General features: G+C 42.6%; 1 protein-coding gene across 2 annotated transcripts in view; it reads left to right on the top strand.

The window, feature by feature from the left end:
- enpp1 (ectonucleotide pyrophosphatase/phosphodiesterase 1) overlaps positions 1-14,841 on the top strand; it is a 59,531-nt gene extending 44,690 nt beyond the window's left edge. For both annotated transcript variants that reach the window (XM_014143992.2, XM_045695607.1), the window contains exons 12-23: positions 611-642; positions 788-915; positions 2,178-2,247; positions 4,608-4,695; positions 5,314-5,498; positions 5,753-5,792; positions 5,920-6,074; positions 10,091-10,226; positions 10,463-10,537; positions 13,394-13,529; positions 13,615-13,759; positions 14,159-14,841. In XM_014143992.2, coding sequence (XP_013999467.2) covers positions 611-642; positions 788-915; positions 2,178-2,247; positions 4,608-4,695; positions 5,314-5,498; positions 5,753-5,792; positions 5,920-6,074; positions 10,091-10,226; positions 10,463-10,537; positions 13,394-13,529; positions 13,615-13,759; positions 14,159-14,311 — 1,343 coding nt within the window. In that variant the 3' untranslated portion in view covers positions 14,312-14,841. The remainder of the gene's footprint in view (positions 1-610; positions 643-787; positions 916-2,177; positions 2,248-4,607; positions 4,696-5,313; positions 5,499-5,752; positions 5,793-5,919; positions 6,075-10,090; positions 10,227-10,462; positions 10,538-13,393; positions 13,530-13,614; positions 13,760-14,158) is intronic.
- Positions 14,842-16,607: the final 1,766 nt, after the last annotated feature.

Below are 16,607 nucleotides of genomic sequence, written 5' to 3'. Positions count from 1 at the left end.
GAAGGGGTAAAGTGGTTGGGGCCAAGGGGAAGGGGTAAAGCGTTTGGAACAAAGGGGAAGGGGCAAAGCGGTTGGGGCCAAGGGGAAGGGGCAAAGCGGTTGGGGCCAAGCGGAAGGGGCAAAGCGGAAGGGGCAAAGCGGTTGGGACAAAGGGGAAGGGGCAAAGGGGAAGGGGCCAACGGGAAGGGGCAAAGTGGTTGGGGCCAAGGGGAAGGGGCAACGGGTTGGAGACAAGGGGAAAGGGGTTGGGGCCAAGGGGAAGGGGCAAAGCGGTATGGGCCAAGGGGAAGGGGCCAAGGGGAAGGGGCAAAGCGGTATGGGCCAAGGGGAAGGGGCCAAGGGGAAGGGGCAAAGCGGTTGGGGCCAAGGGGAAAGGGTAAAGCGGTTGGGGCCAAGGGGAAGGGACCAAGGGGAAGGGACCAAGGGGAAGGGGCAAAGCGGTTGGGGCCAAGGGGAAAGGGTAAAGCGGTTGGGGCCAAGGGGAAAGGGTAAAGCGGTTGGGGCCAAGGGGAAGGGGCAAAGGGGTTGGGGCCAAGGGGTCAAGAGTGATTTGGGAAGGGGAAGGTCATGACCCTTGAGTTACCAACCATGTCTGTTTTTATTCCCCCAGTCGACTATGAAGGCCTGGTGAAGAATCTGTCGGTATGTGAAGTATTTGTGCCCAGTTGACTTCTGTGTTAATAAGATTAATTGAAAAATGATTTGCTTGCTTTAGCTCATGTCAAACAGGCCTCTCCCTCTGTCCCTTCATTGACTCTCTGCTCTTCTCTTGCTGTGTGTTTTGAAGTGCAGGAGCCCTGACCAGCCCATGAGGCCCTACCTCAAAGAGCACCTCCCCAAACGGATGCACTTTGCTAACAACATGCGCATTGAGAAGGCCCATCTCTACATGAAGCCTGGCTGGCAAGCAGCTCTGTATGTCATAACACAACTCTCTTGTTTGCTTTGCCTCAAGTGACAGATTCCCCCAAATACCCCCACCCTGACATTTTGTGTTTTTACATCTTTATTCATACAGATGTGGGATCTTAATTTGAACAGTTTCATCTCATGAGTAAAATAATCGTGCAAATGGGAAATTAGCTTTGATAGGCTATAGTTTAGGTGTTAGATCTACTGAGAGAAAGATAATTATGGGTTTTCAATGAAGGTATGTAAATCACAAGGCTCATTCTCTGCGACAACCGATCAAATTAAGATATGACATCTGTAGGAACCGTATACAGTATGAACCATAACCCTAAATGCAATTTCTTTGAAAACGCAACAATTTGTTTTATCACATAACCTAAGCTGCACTCTTAGCTTTACTCTGGCATTAAGCCAAAGTATCTGTTGTGGAATAACCTAAGTAAAAAGTACCATTTTAAATATTTATTAGTTACTTAAGTTAGCCAACTCATCACGGTTCACTCCTTTTTCAAGTCATGAGTTCCAGGCAAAACTAAATCCGCACCGGTTAGAACTACACATTGTCCATTGACATTCACTTTAAACGTTGTGCCTACATGCACTTGTCCCTATATGCATTTCTCCCTACATGCACTTTGAAAGCAGTTACAGGTACTTGCAAAAGGTCATCCCACTTTATATTTATACGGAAAAGTACAAAACTGTATGCACTCACTACTGTGGGTCGCTCTGGATAAGAGTGTCTGCTAAATGATTCAAAAGTAAATTGTTATTCGAAAAGACGACTCACTAGCCCTAACTTGACCGCTGAAATTCTCAACAGCTGCCACACATGAAAAGTGATAGTTGGTCGCTGGTTAACAGAAAGCCTATTAACATACCAACAGACATTTTGTTTTGCCCATGTTTGGGCATGTTTTTTACAGATGTCTTTAATGGGTGCTGAAAGCTGTTCCTTGTTGTTATGGTTGCCACAGTTGAGGATGTGAGCTATTGTTTAGTTGGGCTGGTTTATACAGCTGTCCAATTGATAACCCCTCAATTTTAGTTGTATAAATATATATAAAATACAGATAACTCAGTGTCATGTCATTAGTAAAGATTGAAAAAAGTAAGGGGCCTAGACACCTGCCCTGAGGAATTCCTGATTCGACCTGGATTATTTTGGAGAGACTTCCATTAAATAACGCCCTCTGTGTTCTGTTGGAGGTGTGATGTCCTTTCTAGGAATGGAATAATGTTTTTTCATCTCTGTTCGTCCACAGACAACCTAAGGAAGTCAAGTACTGCACTGGTGGATTCCACGGCTCGGATAACGTCTTCAAAAACATGCAGGTCAGGGAAGGGTGAGAGGGATGATGCTGTACTTCCGTTGATACTCTGTGATATTACAGTATGGACACGTGGTTATGTACACACCCAGGGAAACCCATCCAAACATAGTCTCTAACTAAAAAACAGCTAATGCTAATAGCTACATTACACTTGAATCACATGGAGATTAGCTAAACAACACAGCTCGCTTGTTTTTATTTTGATGTGATGAAGTTCTATGATGAAAGCACTACAGAGAGGTAGCCTGAGTCCCAGATCTGATTGTGCCATCTCTTACAGATATAGGATCTTAATTTGATCACCCTTTTGTTGCTGATTTGTCACATGCGCCAACTACAACAGGTGTAGGTAGACCATACCGTGAAATGCTTACTTACAAGCCCTTAACCAACAATGCAGTTCAAGAAATAGAGTTTATATTATATAGTAAATATTTTCTTAAGAAAAACTATCGAATCAAAAGTAAGAAGAAAATTACATAACAATAACGAGTCAATGTGCGGGGGTACAGGTTAGTCGAGGTAATTTGTACATGTAGGTAGAGGTAAAGTGACCACGCATAGATAATAAACAGTGAGTAGCAGCATTGTAAAAACAAAGTGGGTGTGGGTGTCAATGTAAATAGGTCAGGTGGCCTTTTGATTAATTGTTCAGCAGTCTTATGGCTTGGGGGTAGAAGCTGTTAAGGTCCTAGACTTGGCGCTCCGGTACCGCTTGCCGTGCGATAGCAGAGAGAACAGTCTATGACTTGGGTGACTGGAGTCTTTGACCATTTTTTTGGATCTTACTAGGTGACACCACCTAGTATATAGGTCCTGGGTGGCAGGAAAAGCAAACTTGTAGTGTATTTGAGTTTTTAAAAGGCTTCTAACATTTGTAATTTTCACTTTCAAATTTCAGACTTGATTTGCCGAAAAATGTATCAACCCCTACAAAAAAGTCCATTATAATCCACATTTCCTGTAGCTGCAGGATTATTTTCCTGCTGTAGCAAACTGGCTCAAATTAAGATCCAAAACCTGTATGGCCATTCTCAGGCCAAATGTCCCAAACAGATCTGGGAGCAGGCCACTACAGAGGAGCCCCAGTTCGTTAAATCATGCCTGACATTCTTTAGGTTAAATCAAGCTGTGTACTCTGAGAGAGTCAAGTCTCTCCCAAAGTAAACCCACTGCAATACCATTACCTTTTACAGTACAATGTCCTCCCATTCGGAGTTGTTGTTTTCCCATGTACATTTTTACTATTTTTACTATGTTTACTATGTTTTACTAGATTTCTCCCCATCTCCATGTTAGTCTTTATGATCGGTCTGTGTATGTTTCCGGCCTTAGAAAATCACTCCCAAAATAAGCCTGCTGAAATACCATCCCCTATAACAGTATGCTTTGTTCCCATTTGTGTTGTGTTCTATCATGGCTATGTTTACTAGACGTCTCCCTGGCGTCTCCCTGTTAGTCTTTATGTTTATAATAGGTCTGTGTATCTTTCTAGACGTGGTCACACCTGGAATGTGTTGGTATAATTATCGCTGGGACTTTACTCGCTACCCTAAATAAAACAGGTGCATAAGTCAAATGAAAGTCTGCTGAAAATATCTTCTGTGTGTCTTGCTGCAGAGCGGAAGAAAAACAGACATAGCTAGCAAGTAGCGACATCACCTATTTAATTTAGTAGCCACCCGCGTTTTAAAGGGGCAATCAGCAGTTACTACATACATTTTTTGGACTTATACATGAATTATGTGCCCATTGACTCATGAAGAATACAAGTTATGAATGCCTCATTAACTGTCATACTCCATCAGAACCCAAAATATAAGTTTGTTTTTCTTAAATGTTTGTAAAAAAAAACGTAAATGTAACCAAACACTATACAGCCGCAACATGGTTAAAACTATCATTTTGATTTCATGGATGGTTAGTCCTTGCATCAATAGCTCTGAATTTGAGAGTGGTAGATTTCTCCAGCCCCATCTCTCAGCTTTTTACTTAAACAAGGGCTGGGAGTCCCCTTGTTATTGTTTCTACTGCTGATTGCCACTTTAAGGCTTATCTTATGATTATTGCAAAATGTTAATTGCTTTTCAACCCACCTTTTTGGAAGGCCGTTTAAGTACTTAAACTCCCACACGGTTTACTTTTAGCTATTCTGATGTTTACACATGGTCTATTTGTGCTTTTGACTCCTTCGTAGGTGGAGGGAAATTCGAACTAAATGAGATGGTGAAATTGTGGTTACTTTGTTCTTCTCTCCATATCTAACATGTCTACTCCACTGTCATGAATAGCATGTCTCTATCTATTCATGTGTCAGTTATTCTAGTGAAAGTGAATGAAGTTTGTTTTTGTATTTTTCAGGCCATTTTTATCAGTTATGGACCAGGGCTGAAATACAAGACCCAAGTTGCACCTTTTGAAAACATTGAAGTCTACAACCTCCTGTGTGGTAAGCCTGTTAGTCAATGGACCCTTTAACATGGGGACAATGTCCTGTTGCATAAATAGAAAGGGTTAGCCTGGGTGCCAGTCTGTTTCTGCTCTCTTGCCAACTCCTGATGGAGTTGGCAATAGTTGGCAATAGATGTACTATTGTAAAGTGGTTGTTCCACTGGATATCGTAAGGTGAATGCACCAATTTGTAAGTCGCTCTGGATAAGAGCGTCTGCTAAATGACGTAAATGTAAATGTCATGCCAAAGGAGTGGAATGATATCTAAACAGACTGGTACCCAGGCTAAGTATTACTTCTCTAAAGTGAAACTATTTCAGCAGGCCAAACTGGCTTTACATTCATTGTAGCATCATTTCAACCACTTCTATACAGAACTCCCGAGAATATTTCTCAACATTGTGATACATTTCAAAGAGGATGTTCCAGTTGTGAAGGCCACAGCACCACCGCTGGAAACAAAGTCCATAGTCACACAGCTATTCTGTACAGTTAGCCCATTAGATCAAATCTAGTCAGTTAAAGAAAATACCTTTTCAACTCTACTATCACTTTATTTCTCACCCCCCCCTCCCGTCTCTCTTTCTATCTATCACCCTCTCTCTTTGCCTGTCAGATTTGTTGGACGTTCCCCCCGCTCCTAACAACGGGACCCATGGGAGTCTGAACCACCTCCTGAAGAACCCTCCCCACCGCCCCGTATACCCAGCTGAGCTCTCCTCTGACTCCACCTGTAAGGCCAGTGGCCCTGCCTCCTCTGACGACCTGGGCTGCAGCTGCAGCACCCGCACCAAAGAAGCGGTATGACCAGGGGGTACAATCAGGGAGGGGGGGGGTGTATCCTCAAACTCGCACATCCACCCCCAGAGAGCAGGACTGGGAGGGAGGGGTAGACAGAGGGGATGTCCTGTCCATGACACTCTAAATCCTCAAAGTTTGAAAGGTGCTTCATTGAAAACTAATATTTATCCTCACTTTATGATTGATAACCCAGAAGCACTCATTAGAGGGAGAGATGTTGACAGACACACTAACATGCTGAAAATATGTTTCAGGAGAAGACTATGAACAGGCAACTCATCAAAGACAATTCCAGTGAGTACACACTTCATGGGGTCTCTTTTGTAATGGCTTAGTAGTAAAAGCTTTGCCAGACACTCCAGTTAGCTAATCATGGCTCTATTTTGTCAATGATTGTTTTTTTCACCCTCCCCTCCCTCAGATTCCGGAACCAAGGCTCTTCACCTACCATATGGAATCCCTCGAGTTCTCCAGGAGAATTCAGAGTACTGTGTCCTGCACCACGCCGACTACATCAACGGTTACAGCAAAGATACTCTCATGCCCTTATGGGTCGCCTACACAATTAAACCACTGGTGAGTCTTTTTGTGCTTGTGTGAACGACCAGGGTACATACCTAGGTATGTGTTAGTCTGCTTAGCTAAAGCCAAGGCATTTGCTTGGGGGAGTTAACGCAAGTCTTCAGAATCTTAGGAAATGTTACCCCTCACGCGAGCGTGGTTCTAAACCACCTCCATTACACTATGTCGTGTTGGAGATGCACTGTTGTATTATGTTTCTCTGGTTAGTGTTAGTGTTTCTCTGGTTAGTGTTAGTGTTTCTCTGGTTAGTGTTAGTGTTTCTCTGGTTAGTGTTAGTGTTTCTCTGGTTAGTGTTAGTGTTTCTCTGGTTAGTGTTAGTGTTTCTCTGGTTAGTGTTAGTGTTTCTCTGGTTAGTGTTAGTGTTTCTCTGGTTAGTGTTAGTGTTTCTCTGGTTAGTGTTAGTGTTTCTCTGGTTAGTGTTAGTGTTTCTCTGGTTAGTGTTAGTGTTTCTCTGGTTAGTGTTAGTGTTTCTCTGGTTAGTGTTAGTGTTTCTCTGGTTAGGGTTTCTCTGGTTAGGGTTTCTCTGGTTAGGGTTTCTCTGGTTAGGGTTTCTCTGGTTAGGGTTTCTCTGGTTAGGGTTTCTCTGGTTAGGGTTTCTCTGGTTAGGGTTTCTCTGGTTAGGGTTTCTCTGGTTAGTGTTTGTGTTTCTCTGGTTAGTGTTTGTGTTTCTCTGGTTAGTGTTTGTGTTTCTCTGGTTAGCGTTAGGGTTTCTCTGGTTAGGGTTTCTCTGGTTAGGGTTTCTCTGGTTAGTGTTAGTGTTTCTCTGGTTAGTGTTAGTGTTTCTCTGGTTAGTGTTTGTGTTTCTCTGGTTAGTGTTTGTGTTTCTCTGGTTAGTGTTAGTGTTTCTCTGGTTAGTGTTAGGGTTTCTCTGGTTAGGGTTTCTCTGGTTAGGGTTTCTCTGGTTAGTGTTTGTGTTTCTCTGGTTAGTGTTTGTGTTTCTCTGGTTAGTGTTTGTGTTTCTCTGGTTAGTGTTAGGGTTTCTCTGGTTAGGGTTTCTCTGGTTAGGGTTTCTCTGGTTAGTGTTAGTGTTTCTCTGGTTAGTGTTAGTGTTTCTCTGGTTAGTGTTTCTCTGGTTAGTGTTTCTCTGGTTAGTGTTTCTCTGGTTAGTGTTTCTCTGGTTAGTGTTTCTCTGGTTAAGGTTTCTGTGGTTAGGGTTTCTGTGGTTAGGGTTTCTCTGGTTAGGGTTTCTCTGGTTAGTGTTTCTCTGGTTAGTGTTTCTCTGGTTAGTGTTTCTCTGGTTAGGGTTCCTCTGGTTAGTGTTTCTCTGGTTAGGGTTCCTCTGGTTAGGGTTCCTCTGGTTAGGGTTCCTCTTGTTAGGGTTCCTCTTGTTAGGGTTTCTCTGTTTAGGGTTTCTCTGTTTAGGGTTTCTCTGTTTAGGGTTTCTCTGGTTAGGGTTTCTCTGGTTAGGGTTTCTCTGGTTAGTGTTTCTCTGGTTAGGGTTTCTCTGGTTAGGGTTTCTCTGGTTAGTGTTTCTCTGGTTAGTGTTTCTCTGGTTAGTGTTTCTCTGGTTAGTGTTTCTCTGGTTAGGGTTTCTCTGGTTAGGGTTTCTCCGGTTAGTGTTTCTCCGGTTAGGGTTTCTCCGGTTAGGGTTTCTCTGGTTATTGTTAGGGTTTCTCTGGTTATTGTTAGGGTTTCTCTGGTTAGTGTTAGTGTTTCTCTGGTTAGGGTTTCTCTGGTTAGGGTTCCTCTGGTTAGGGTTCCTCTGGTTAGGGTTCCTCTGGTTAGGGTTCCTCTGGTTAGGGTTCCTCTGGTTAGGGTTCCTCTGGTTAGGGTTAGGGTTTCTCTGGTTAGGGTTTCTCTGGTTAGTGTTCCTCTGGTTAGGGTTTCTCTGGTTAGTGTTAGTGTTTCTCTGGTTAGGGTTCCTCCGGTTAGGGTTCCTCTGGTTAGGGTTTCTCTGGTTAGTGTTAGTGTTTCTCTGGTTAGGGTTAGGGTTTCTCTGGTTAGGGTTAGTGTTTCTCTGGTTAGGGTTTCTCTGGTTAGTGTTAGTGTTCCTCTGGTTAGGGTTCCTCTGGTTAGTGTTTCTCTGGTTAGTGTTTCTCTGGTTAGTGTTTCTCTGGTTAGTGTTTCTCTGGTTAGTGTTTCTCTGGTTAGTGTTTTCTCTGGTTAGTCTTAGTGTTTCTCTGGTTAGTCTTAGTGTTTCTCTGGTTAGTGTTTCTCTGGTTAGTGTTTCTCTGGTTAGTGTTTCTCTGGTTAGTGTTTCTCTGGTTAGTGTTTCTCCGGTTAGTGTTTCTCTGGTTAGTGTTTCTCTGGTTAGTGTTAGTGTTTCTCTGGTTAGGGTTTCTCTGGTTAGTGTTTCTCCGGTTAGTGTTTCTCTGGTTAGGGTTTCTCTGGTTAGTGTTAGTGTTTCTCTGGTAAGGGTTTCTCTGGTTAGTGTTAGGGTTTCTCTGGTTAGTGTTAGTGTTTCTCTGGTTAGGGTTTCTCTGGTTAGGGTTCCTCTGGTTAGGGTTCCTCTGGTTAGGGTTTCTCTGGTTAGTGTTTCTCTGGTTAGGCTTCCTCTGGTTAGGCTTCCTCTGGTTAGGCTTCCTCTGGTTAGGCTTCTGCTGGTTAGTGTTAGGGTTTCTCTGGTTAGGCTTCCTCTGGTTAGGGTTTCTCTGGTTAGGCTTCTGCTGGTTAGTGTTTCTCTGGTTAGGGTTTCTCTGGTTAGGGTTTCTCTGGTTAGGGTTTCTCTGGTTAGGGTTCCTCTGGTTAGGGTTAGTGTTTCTCTGGTTAGTGTTTCTCTGGTTAGGGTTTCTCTGGTTAGGGTTCATCTGGTTAGGGTTTCTCTGGTTAGGGTTCATCTGGTTAGGGTTCCTCTGGTTAGGGTTCCTCTGGTTAGGGTTCCTCTGGTTAGGGTTCCTCTGGTTAGGGTTAGGGTTTCTCTGGTTAGGGTTCATCTGGTTAGGGTTCCTCTGGTTAGGGTTCCTCTGGTTAGGGTTAGGGTTTCTCTGGTTAGGGTTCCTCTGGTTAGGGTTTCTCTGGTTAGGGTTTCTCTGGTTAGGGTTTCTCTGGTTAGGGTTTCTCTGGTTAGTGTTTCTCTGGTTAGGCTTCCTCTGGTTAGGATTCCTCTGGTTAGGCTTCCTCTGGTTAGGCTTCTGCTGGTTAGTGTTAGGGTTTCTCTGGTTAGGCTTCCTCTGGTTAGGCTTCTGCTGGTTAGTGTTTCTCTGGTTAGGGTTCCTCTGGTTAGGGTTCCTCTGGTTAGGGTTTCTCTGGTTAGGGTTTCTCTGGTTAGGGTTCATCTGGTTAGGGTTCATCTGGTTAGGGTTCCTCTGGTTAGGGTTCCTCTGGTTAGGGTTCCTCTGGTTAGGGTTAGGGTTTCTCTGGTTAGGGTTAGGGTTTCTCTGGTTAGGGTTAGGGTTCCTCTGGTTAGGGTTCATCTGGTTAGGGTTCATCTGGTTAGGGTTCCTCTGGTTAGGGTTCCTCTGGTTAGGGTTCCTCTGGTTAGGGTTAGTGTTTCTCTGGTTAGGGTTCCTCTGGTTAGGGTTCCTCTTGTTAGGGTTCCTCTGGTTAGGGTTCCTCTGGTTAAATAAAGGTTCAATAAAAAAACTAACTGGTTAGGGTTTCTCTGGTTGCTTTTCTAGTTAGTGTTTCTCTAGTTAGTGCTTTTGGCTAGGATATGAAATAAGTTGTAAAGATGTGTGAAGTGCTGAGAGCTGAGCTGCTGCCCAGGCCCTGCTAGCTGGCTGTAGATCTTCCTAACTCGTGCTGGCTTTCACAGCTTCTTGTGTTTGTTATTATGTGGTGAAAACCTCAATGTAAATCAGGATGTCTCTCTACAGTATATCTATCCCTGGCTTTCGTTCTATCTCAACATCCTCATTTTCTTCCATTACTTTCTATCTAAAAGCTATTAAGAGGAAGGAAAGTAGATGATTCATGGTTTTATTTTATCTGAGTAGAAGTTAACGGGAAAAGCACTATCGTAATGTATATATTGAGTCAACCCTGCAATAAGGAATGAAACCAGGTTCACAGAACTAATACAAGAGCTCAAGAACTGGAATCATCTCTCTCGTCCCCGTCTCTCTTATCAGAACAATGTTCAGCCACTGAGTCCAGTAGCGGAGGCCTGTGTCCGTGCAGACGTCCGTGTGGCGCCGCTCTTCAGCCAGAACTGTGTCAGATACAAGGACAACCCTGCGCTGTCCTACGGCTTGTTGCATCCACCCAGTGAGTACATGGGAGGTTACACCCCAAAACCTTTTGTTAAATACCTACTCCATATTACTGTACATGCATATAGCCAGCGGTGCATCAGATTCTAACACTAAATCAGGACAGTTCTCATACAACTTTTGAAGACCAGTTGATGATTTAAATGAATTGAAGTGTTTAGTGTGTTTAGTGTGTTTAGTGTGTGTGTAGTGTGTGTGTGTGTAAGTGATTAATTCATGTTAATGTTTCAGATCTGGGTGCCAATGGAACAGAGGCAGAGTCACTACTCACCAGCAACATTGCGCCCATGTACCCTGCTTTTAAAGGTGAGCAGGTCAGGCTAGCTGGCTAAGAGACAGGAAAATCTCCAGTACTGTGCAATAATAGCTCAAACACTCAACAAGGTTTGTGTGATTTCTTATGGAGATGCAGCTTCAGGAAATTACTTCTTAGGACACAGTGTGTCTTTGCATGATGTATGTATAGGCCTAATGTAAGATTATTCTCACTGGACTAATGGGTTTGTACTATACTGATCAAAAATATAAACGCAATATGTAAAGTGTTAATTCCATGTTTCATGAGCTGAAATAAAAGCTCCCAGAAATTGTTCATATGCACAAAAATATTATTTCTCTCAAATTTTGTGGACAAATTTGTTTACATCCTTGTGAGTGAGCATTTCTCCTTTGCCAAGATAATCAAGCCACCTGAAAGTTGTGGCATATCAAGACGCTGATTAAACAACATGATAATTGCACAGGTGCACCTTGTGCTGGTGACAATAAAAGGCCACTCTAAAATGTGCAGTTTTGTCACACAACACAATGCCACAGATGTTTTGAGGGAGCGTGCAATTGGCATGCTGACTGCAGGAATGTCCACCAGAGCTGTTGCCAGAGAATGTAATGTTCAATTCTTTACCATAAGCCGCTTTAGAGAATTTGGCAGTACATCCAACCGGCCTCAGAACCGCAGGCCACGTGTAACCACGCCAGCCCAGGACATTCTTCACCTGCGGGATAGTCTTGAGATCAGCAACCAGGGTCTTGACCTGATTGTAGTTCGACTGTTGTAACCGACTTCAGTGGGCAAATGTTCACCTTTGATGGCCACTGGCACGCTGGAGAAGTGTGCTCTTCACAGATAAATCCCGGTTTCAACTGTACTGGGCAGACGTGGCGTCATGTGGGCGAGTTGTTTGCTGATGTCAACGTTGTGAACAGAGTGCCCCATGGTGGCGGTGGGACTATGGTATGGGCAGGCGTAAGCTATGGACAACAAACACAATTGCATTTTATCAATGTAAATTTGAATACATAGAGATACCATGATGAGATCCTGAGGCCCATTGTCCTGCCATTCATCCATCACCTCGTTTCAGCATGATAATACACGGCCCCATGTCGCAAGGATCTGTACACAATTCCTGGAAGTTGAAAATGTCCCAGTTCTTGCATGGCCTGCATACTCACCAAGGATGCTCTGGATTGGAGTGTACAACAGCATGTTCTAGTTCCCGACAATATCCAGCAACTTCACACAGCCACTGAAGAGGAGTGGGACAACATTCCACAGGCCACAATCGACAGCAGCCTGATTAACTCTATGTGAAGGAGATGTCGCACTGCATGAGGTAAATGGTGGTCACACCAGATACTGACTGGTTTTCTGATCCACACCCCTACTTGTTTTTTGAAAGGTATCTGTGACCAACAGATGCATATCTGTATTCCCAGTCATGTGAAAACCATAGATTTAGGGCCTAATGAATTTATTTCAATTGACTGATTTACAGTTCATATAAGGAACTCAGTAAAATCTTTGAAATTGTTCCATGTTGTATTTTTATATTTTTGTTCAGTGTAGTTTCTGTCAGTTTTACTTTTACTCTTAGGCCTACTCTTACAGCATGTAACACTCCCAGCTTGCATCTCTATTCTATTTTGAACTAGCCTTGGCCAATTAGGTATACATTTCAGCCCAAAGATCCAGCGGAGATAACGTACTAGGACAGTTTTTTTCCCCTGGTATTTCCTGTTCGATCCTAGGAAAAATGGTACGATCTAAGGTTCTAGTTGAACAGTGGAAAAAAAGCTGACTCCATAGTAAATATTGAACTCTTAACAACAAGCTGTAGATTTAGGAGCAGGGTTTAAAACTCTTTCACACCAACTGAGATATCTCAGATTGGTCTGTCACATAAAAGCTTCCCTGTGCATGAACATGGTAATTTGACCGTGGTCATAGAGAGCCATATTTATTCAGTAGACATAGGATCTCTGTTACATTTTGCCTAGGGGACAGTAGTGTACAGTAATAGTGCAGCAGGGAGTTACCGTATTATCAGGCAGTGGTCACGGTAAAAACCCAGCCCACTCACTAAGCTCTCTTTTAGTGTTTTATTGTTCACTTTCCATTCTGTGTAACTGGCTCGACAAAAGTGATTGCTTGCTATGCTATTCTAAAGAAGGGGAGTTTGTTACGTTCAAAATCCCACCCCATTTTGTACTCTGTGCTTGGCACGTAATGTCATTTGTGAGAACATGAGCACTCCTGATGCAACATTCCTATAACAACTTGTGGTAAAGTTACTCATAGACCGTCAATGTTTTGGTAGTAGAGCTAAAGGTGTGTTCCTGACTTTCCCAGACAGACAATGTTGCTAGTGTGGGGTCATGTCTACTCTGATTGAGAATAATACCACAGAGTTTTAAGTACTGGGCTGTAGGATACCGTTTGGGACTCAGTCATGGGATAGCGGTCAGGATGGTACAATTTGATGCCACCTTGTGGGTTCCATATTGATGAAAGTGAGATGCAAATGGTTGTTACTTTTGTTGATGGTCGTGGACACAGGTAATCCATCATAAAAAGGGGTTTATGAAGTATGATATCATATCATGCAAGGGGATTTAAAAAATCCATGAACAGAAGCACTCTGGATAACTTTACAAACACTCACTGCCCTCTGGTGGCAAATAGTGAAAGTCTACAGAGTAGAAAGGCTGATCTAGGATCAGCCCCCGACACTGTCCATGTTATCACATTTATTATGATCTAAATGGCAAAACTGATTCTAGATCAACAGTCATACTCTAAGACATTTTTGTGAATACGGGCCCTGAAGACATTGTTGAGTGACTTCTCGTTTTAATAAGTATATGATCGTACGTTTGCAGATGTTTGGACGTACTTCCATGACGTCCTCCTGGTGAAATATTCCCAGCAGCTGAATGGGGTCAACGTTATGAGTGGACCTATCTTTGACCAGCACTACGACGGACACTTTGACACTCCTACAGTTAGCACAGCACAGTAAGTGTTCATCATCCATGAGTGTTGTTGCTTTTTTTGAATTCTCAGTTGTACATGAACATGTTTCCATCTTTCTCTCCTGCAGACACGAGGCTCCCATCCCCACTCACTTCTATGTGATCCTGACCAGCTGTGGGAACTCTTCCTTCTCCCCTGCTGACTGCCAGGGTCCCCTGGAGACGACCTCCTTCACCCTCCCCCATAGACCAGACCACACTGAGACCTGTGCTGTGAGTCACACCGCTCTGGCTGGCTGTCCTACTCTTTCCTACAGGGCCACCTGAAAAGCCTGTTGAGGAAAAGTAACACATCAGCAGACCAAAGGATGGCTGAGATCATCAGACCTGGGTTAAATAGATGCTGTATGTCAAATACTTTCAAATACTTGAGCAGCACTTCGTTTAGTTAGCCCTGTACAATGCAACCAATTAAATCGTCTCAAATGTGCACATTTCAAACTAAATCAGCTGCACCGGAAATATTTTCAGGAATTTCAAAGAATTTGATTGTGTATTTGACCCAGGTCTGGAGATCATATGAGATCCTCTCTAGTTTTGCTGTTTGTAAAGATAATCTATGAATATTGTTAGTGACTCAGCCCTCCTTTTCCTCCTCCTCCGTCTCCTCAGAATGGCTCAGACTTCCAATGGGTCCAGGAGTGGGCCCAGTTCCATGCTTCCCGGGTCCGAGACATAGAGCTCCTGACTGGACTCAGCTTCTACCACAACAGGATATCAGTGGAGGAAACGCTACAGCTCAAGACATTTTTACAGACTTTCTAAGATCCCAAGAAGTTACCTCCGGCGGGTTTTAGTACCATATTTTATTTTTATCGCTGTAAGGCCTTATTACACATATCAAAGTAAAAAGTCAAGGGCTAAATGTGTATCCCTGGATCCCATTAAATTAAAAAAGGTGTAACACTTAAATATAAGTGCATAAAGAGAAAAAAAGCTGTTCTGTTTAAGTGAGAAACTGCCTGAAAGTCGCTTGAACCTCAATCCCTCATAGACTTTAAACCAGAAAGGCATACACTGAAAGAAGCCATGTTATGAGACATAATATAATAGACCGTTGTCTGTTTGGACTTGAGCCAGAACACTGAACCAAAGAAGTCATCATTACAGTGCATTTCGAAAGTATTCAGACCCCTTCCCTTTTACCCAATTTTCTTGTTACAGCCTTATTCTAAAATTGATGAAATAAATTAAACATCCTCAATCTACATAAAATACCCCATAATGACAAATCTAAAAATAATAATAATAATTGAAAATATGACATTTACATAAGTATTCAGACCCTTTGTTATGAGACTTGAAATTGAGCTCAGGTGCATCCTGTTTCCAATGATCATCCTTGAGATGTTTCTACAACTTGACTGGAGTCCACCTGTTGTAAATTAAATTGATTGGACATGATTTGGAAAAGCACACACCTGTCTATATAAGGTCCCACTTGAACCCAATCGAACATCTCTGGAGAGACCTGAAAATAACTGTGCAGTGACGCTCCACATCCAACCTGACAAGAGTTTGAGAGGATCTGCTGAGAAACTCCCCAAATACGGGTGTGCAAAGCTTGTAGTGTCATACCCAAGAAGACTCGAGGCTGTAATCGCTGCCAAAGGTGCTTCAACAAAGTACTGAGTAAAGGGTCTAAATACTTATGTAACTGTGATATTTCTTTTTTTTTATTAACATTTGCAAAAATGTCTAAAAACCTGTTATTGCTTTGTCGCTATGGGGTATTGTGTGTAGATTGAGGGATTTAAAAAAAAATCTATTTTAGAATAAGGCTGTAACGTAACAAAATGGACAAGTCAAGGGGTCTAAATATTTTCCGAATGCACTGTAGATCCATCTACCACTCTGCTAAACCCCAAACACCCCTCTTTCATCCCAGAAAAACAAGGGGAAAGAGTGAGAATGGAAGAAAATAAGAGGAAACCGGCATATAAATAGGAATTCTATTTGACTAAGTGATTATAATAGCTGGGACATTCTCAGGAAACCTCAGACATTCTGGAATGGAAAAGTTAGTCACGGCCGAAGGCCTGAAACACTGCCAACGTTTTTGACTCGGATGTCTGATTTGGAGAGTTGGCTGAAAGACATGGCATGGATGCTCCAAAAAAAGTGTTTGGTCTACAAGCACAAATAACAAGAAAACCACACATTCCCCACACATGTTCATGGTTGCACTTGCCAAATGTTGTCATTGTATGTTTGACTAGATAGTGTTTTTATTTTGTTAATATCAATGTTTTTATATATTGAGTGTTTATTTTTATTGCTCTGTCACTGTAAATTAAAGGTTGTGAAGTTGATGTGGGGAATTGGGATTAAATTCTTGACAGGACTATTGGTGTGTGCACAAGTATGTGGCGTACATGTATTGTGGTTGCAAATGCATGTACATGTGTGTTCTATGGTCGTGACAGGAACTTAAAGTAATACCAAGATTAGCATGACTCTAAAGACACAAAGTATACAGTGTATGAAACAAGATATGCAGTACATGACATCCAATGTACAGTTGAAATACACTTAGGTTGGAGTCATTAAAACTCATTTTTCAACCACTCCACAACATTTTTTGTTAACAAACTATAGTTTTGCTAAGTCGGTTAGGACATCTACGTTGTGCATGACACAAGTTATTTTTCCAACAATTGTTTATAGACAGATTATTTCACTTATAATTCAGTGGGTCAGAAGTGTACATATACTAAGTTGACTGTGCCTTTAAACAACTTAGAAAATTCCAGAAAATGATGTCATGGCTTTAGAAGCTTCTGATAGGCTAATTGACATAATTTGAGTCAATTGAAGGTGTACCTGTGGATGTATTTCAAGGCCTACCCTTCAAACTCAGTGCCTCTTTGCTTTACATCATGGGAAAATCAAAAGAAATCAGCCAAGACCTCAGAAAAAAAATTGTAGACCAAAAGTCTCATCCTCATCAATTTCCAAACACCTGAAGGTACCACATTCATCTGTACAAACAATAGTACGCAAGTATAAACACCATGGGACCACGCAGCCGTCGTACCGCTCAGGAAGGAGACGCGTTCTG

The sequence above is a fragment of the Salmo salar genome, chromosome ssa15, assembly GCF_905237065.1.
Source record: "Salmo salar chromosome ssa15, Ssal_v3.1, whole genome shotgun sequence".
In the NCBI taxonomy this organism is placed as follows: domain Eukaryota; kingdom Metazoa; phylum Chordata; class Actinopteri; order Salmoniformes; family Salmonidae; genus Salmo; species Salmo salar.
The sequence above is the reverse complement of the archived record's forward strand: the minus strand, read 5'-3'. Positions and strand labels throughout refer to the sequence as shown.